Source organism: Microcebus murinus, chromosome 9, assembly GCF_040939455.1.
Source record: "Microcebus murinus isolate Inina chromosome 9, M.murinus_Inina_mat1.0, whole genome shotgun sequence".
Classification (NCBI taxonomy): domain Eukaryota; kingdom Metazoa; phylum Chordata; class Mammalia; order Primates; family Cheirogaleidae; genus Microcebus; species Microcebus murinus.
In genome coordinates, this window is record NC_134112.1 from 93247361 (window position 1) to 93252411 (window position 5051).

Consider the following 5051-nt stretch of genomic DNA (forward strand, 5'->3'; position numbering starts at 1 on the left):
CATGGGCAGCTTATTACAGGGTCATTTTATTTCCTGTTTTGGTTTGATATGCTTTCTTCCCAACACAGGGGTCAAAGGTTCTATGTACCATAACATTGGTGAAACAAGCTCTTCCATAAAATTGGATGTCTAAAATTAGTAGTTAATTAAGTACATCATTAATTGTATTTAGGTTTTAAAAATGACTACATTCATAAAATATTATGAAATAATGTCTAGACATTATTGACAGTCCTATCCTAAGCTATCCATTTCTTTTTTTCATAGTGAAATGGGGGAAAACCAAACAATGGTTACACAGTTCATCCTACTGGGATTCCTTGTGGGCAGAAGGATTCAGATGCTTCTCTTCGGGCTCTTCTCCCTGTTCTACGTCCTCACCCTGCTGGGGAATGGGGTCATCCTGAGACTCATCTCCCTGGACTCCAGACTGCACAGCCCCATGTACTTCTTCCTCTCACACCTGGCCATCGTGGACATCGCCTGTGCCTGCAGTACGGTGCCCCGGATGCTGGTGAACCTCCTGGACCCAGCCAAGCCCATCTCCTTCACTGGCTGCTTAATGCAGACCTTTCTCTTTTTGAGTTTTGCACAAACAGAATGTCTTCTCCTGGTGGTGATGTCCTATGACCGGTATGTGGCCATCTGCCACCCCCTCCGATATTCTGTCATCATGAGCTGGAGAGTGTGCATTGTCTTGGCCGTCACTTCTTGGGCATGTGGGTCCCTCCTGGCCCTGGTCCATGTGGTTCTCATCTTGAGGCTGCCCTTCTGTGGACCTCATGAAATCAACCACTTCTTCTGTGAAATCCTGTCTGTCCTCAAGCTGGCCTGTGCTGACACCCGGCTCAACCAAGTCGTCATCTTCACAGTTGGCGTGTTCATCCTGGTGGGGCCCCTCTGCCTGGTGCTGGTCTCCTACTCACGCATCCTGCTGGCCATCCTGAGCATCCAGGCCGGGGAGGGCCGCAGAAAGGCCTTCTCCACCTGCTCCTCCCACCTCTGCGTGGTCGGGCTCTTCTTTGGCAGCGCCATCGTCATGTACATGGCCCCCAAGTCCCGCCATCCTGAGGAGCAGCAGAAGGTCCTTTTCCTGTTTTACAGTTTTTTCAACCCCATGCTGAACCCCCTGATCTACAGCCTGAGGAACGCAGAGGTCCAAGGTACACTGAGGAGAGCGCTGTGCAAAGAAAGTCATTCCCAGCTGGGGCGGCGTGTGACTCTCCAGCCTCAGTAATCTCTTGGTATCTTGGGGACTGATTATCACCTAAGGTCACCACTGTCTTTGTATCTGTAATGAATTCCCTTTTCCCCAGGAAGTAGTTATATTTTGTTGCATTCATTATACTTATTATCCTTGACAACTTTTTTCATTTAACTGCTTATTGAATTGAGAATATCTAAGGGAAAATTTTATCTTGCACAGTGGTATGGGTCCCAAACGTTTAAAATAGACACACTACCGCTGACTTGGTCAGGTGTGCTCGGAAATAGCAGAATAGCTGGCGTTACCAGATGCAGTCACATCAGTAAGAATTTTTTAAAATACTGCAGCCACAGGCAAAGGCTTCAGAGCCCACTGAAACCTCTGCCCATCTGCATCCCACATTTGGGTCCCCTGAATCGTCTTTTCTATTGCAAGTAGTAAATATCCACTTAAGCTTGGAGGAAAACTGACTTTTACTTGCTAAATTCTATAATCTGTCTGACAATTTTTGTAGTCAGAGAGTGACTTCATACCCATTCAGCTGGCAACCCCAGCAAACTACCCAACAAAAGCCACTTTTCAATCTTTCCTGAGATTTCAATGGCCACTTGTTTCTAAACTCCCCTCACCCTCCACAAGAGTATATCTATGATTCTCTCTGAATATGCACATGCCCTTCATTTAGAGGTAGTTAGCAAGTGCCACAATGCAACTTTTACCTGGTATGAATGGATAGCCCTAGGCAGAGGCATTTCGATGGTAAGAAGGGTCTTAACCATATTATTAATAGTTAGCATTATTAAGTACTTACTCTGTGTCATCCACTGTACATTGATAGCTACTTTATAGAGACAGCCCCATTTTATCATCATAGCAATCTACTTCCCATTATCACCCCAGTTTTATGGATGCAAATACTAAGCAAAAGGAAAATGTTAAACTTATGCCCAAACACACTGACTCCTAAGCCTTCTCTACTTAACCAAGATAGTGCAGGATGTTGTCAACATTATCAAATTAAGAATACGTCTAACTTATCCCAACATAGATACTATGTTAGGTGAATGTGGGTTTCTTCTCAGTCTAATACATATTATGATTAGGCTAGGAGAACCAGAGATTATTTATGGAAGGCTTCTTGTCCTGTTCAACAAGCCTTATGGGCATGGTTGCAAAGGAGATTAAGAGTTTTAGAGGCCGGGTGCAGTGGCTCACGCCTGTAATCCTAGCACTCTGGGAAGCCAAGGTGGGTGGATTGCTCGGGGTCAGGAGTTCAAAACCAGCCTGAACAAGAGCGAGACCCTGCCTCTACTATAAATAGAAAGAAATTAATTGGCCAACTAATATATATAGAAAAAATTAGCCGGGCATGGTGGCACATGCCTGTAGTCCCAGCTGCTCGGGAGGCAGAGGCAGAAGGATTGCTTGAGCCCAGGAATTTGAGGTTGCTGTGAGCTAGGCTGACGCCACAGCACTCATTCTAGCCTGGGCAACAAAGTGAGACTCTGTCTCAAAAAAAAAAAAGAGTTTTAGAGGAACACAACGCAGAGAGGATGGGAATGGAGGCTGTTCTCATCTAGATTAGAGAGCTACTTTAGAACTGAACTTGGTCCTGGGTGCCTGGGTGGTAAGATCTAGAACAAAGACATCTCTAGTTTCACATACTACAAGCACATGTTTGTGCACATGTACACACACACCACACACTTGAGTACTTGGAGAGGCAGTGTTCTAAGCTCCTTATAAACATTAGCTCTTTAAACCCTCATAACAACCCTATGAAGTGGAGACTATTATTACAGCTTTTAGGTGAGAAAACAGAGGTATAGAGAGATTACATAATTTAACCAATGCCCTCAGCTAATAAGTACCCAGTCCAGAGTCAAACTTAGGCAAAATGAGTGCCAGACCCATAATCATAACCACTGTCTAAAAATTAAAGTGATCATGAAGTTCCAGAAGGAGGAGAAATGAAAAGAAATTTTCAACCTGTAGCCAAAGGTGGGCTTTGGGCTCCAGACAGAAAAATACTTAAAGCTGTGAAACAAAGCTTGATTTCATACTGGTGTGTGGAAGTAAGGATGAGGTAGCAACCAAGGACTGTGACTCCAAGGGTCAGGGATGGAGGAAGAGCCTCTTGACCGGCAGGACAGTGAGACAGAAAACAATGGAAGAAAGAGGTTGACATTGCAGATTTAGATTGATGGTTCACCAATTGAAGAGCATCAGAGAGTGTTCTTGTAATGTATCCAAGCTGGATATAGCACTTGTAATTCCATTATTTCCCAGTGCAGTCTTTAAACGGTTGTTTAGTTTCATGACAGATGCTGCATATTGCATTGCAACATTTGGAGGGCTGCATTCAAGTGGCAGGGCAAGGGAGAAGAGCTCTCATTCCAGGGGTAGGTCTCAAGGGAAGAAAGCTACCCTGATACAAGGTGAGTAGCAAAAACTCATGGGTACAGAAACCATGCTCGGGGAGTCCCCTGTTGGACCCTAAACGCTGTGTGCAGTGCTCTCCTAGGGTTGGCCTCGGTGTCCAGGAAGCCCAAGATGCTGCCCAGCGCTTAAACACATGAGATTTGTACTTAAGAGATCTGGGCTCTAGTCCCAGGTCTACCATTAACTAGATGAGTTCTTTAAGAGAAGTCCCTTAAACTGCCTGGGTCTCAGTTCATCATCCATAAATGACACATATGAGAGCTGCTTAGGATGCCCCAGAGGACTACCAAAAACCTCAAAGGAGAGATGCAAACAGACACATTTTGAAGACTTAAAAATACTATGCAAGGCATGCCCTGTACCCTAGGACTTTGGGAGGCCAAGGCAGGTGAGAGAATCACTTGAGGCAAGGAGTTCAAGACCAGCCTGGGCAATAGTGAGATTCCTGTCTGTATATATATATATATATATATATATATTAAAAAAAATTAGCTAGGCGTGGTGGCATGCACCTTTAGCCCCAGCTTCCAGGGACGCTGAGGCAGAAGGATTGCTTGATCCTGGGAGTTCCAGGCTGCAGTGGGCTATGATCATGCCACTGCACTCCAGCCTTGGTGACAGAGCAAAACTCTGTCTCAAAAAAAAAAAAAGTTGTAATGCAAACACAAGAAAAATACTGTTATTATTACTATTATGTCAGAAATTCTTTTAATCCTGTCAGGGTCACTGAACTTTCTGATTTGGGACCATGACTGCCCTTTAGATAGGAAGAGTATTGGTGCTTATAGGTCACCCAAACCTTTGCCCTCATGGCTTAGGTTTGTCCCATGTCCCATCTAGAAGCACAGGAGGCCACTTGGCCTTCGAGGGGGCAGCCTGACAGAAGCCTGAGCGGCAGCCCGACTCGGGGCCCCTCTGTGAGTCAGCTGGCAGAGGCTCGGGGGGACCTCTCTTTCTCTGAACCCGGTCCTAGTCCATCTAGTGAGGAACCATCAGATTTTGGTTTTGGTTTCTAAAATTTTGTAATCTTTAATCCAGGATTTACAGTACATATCTCAAATATATTAATATATCATCTCTCTGCAAGGGAAAAGACAAGAATTGGTTTGTCTCCTTATCCCCAACACCTAGGCATTCCTAGCACATAGCGAGTGCTCGCCAAAAACTTGTTGAAAAAATAAAGGACACTATCTGTTGATCTCATTTCCAAATGTTCAGTGTTGAGCTATTTTCTTATTCCTAACCTTCCTTAAATCCCTCTACTATACTTCCTTAAATCCTTCCTTCCTTAAAACCTACCTTAAATCCCTTCTACTATACTATAACTCTGAGTATAGTAGAAATTTAACTGTAGCTGATAATTATTGAGCACTTGCTATGTGCTAGGCACTATGCACAATGC

The 5051-nt window shown here is 44.5% G+C and overlaps 1 protein-coding gene across 1 annotated transcript; it reads left to right on the forward strand.

Annotated features, from left to right (window-relative positions):
* The first annotated feature begins 271 nt into the window (after window positions 1–271).
* On the forward strand, window positions 272–1237 carry LOC105873318 (olfactory receptor 2A1/2A42-like). Its single transcript, XM_020289682.2, has one exon. It carries the CDS (start codon window positions 272–274, stop codon window positions 1235–1237), a length of 966 nt encoding a protein of 321 aa, XP_020145271.2.
* Window positions 1238–5051: the final 3814 nt, after the last annotated feature.

What these genes read in the sequence shown, in the direction of transcription:
- LOC105873318 (XM_020289682.2), top strand. Translation starts at nt 272, where the DNA reads ATGGGGGAAAACCAAACAATGGTTACACAGTTCATCCTACTGGGATTC.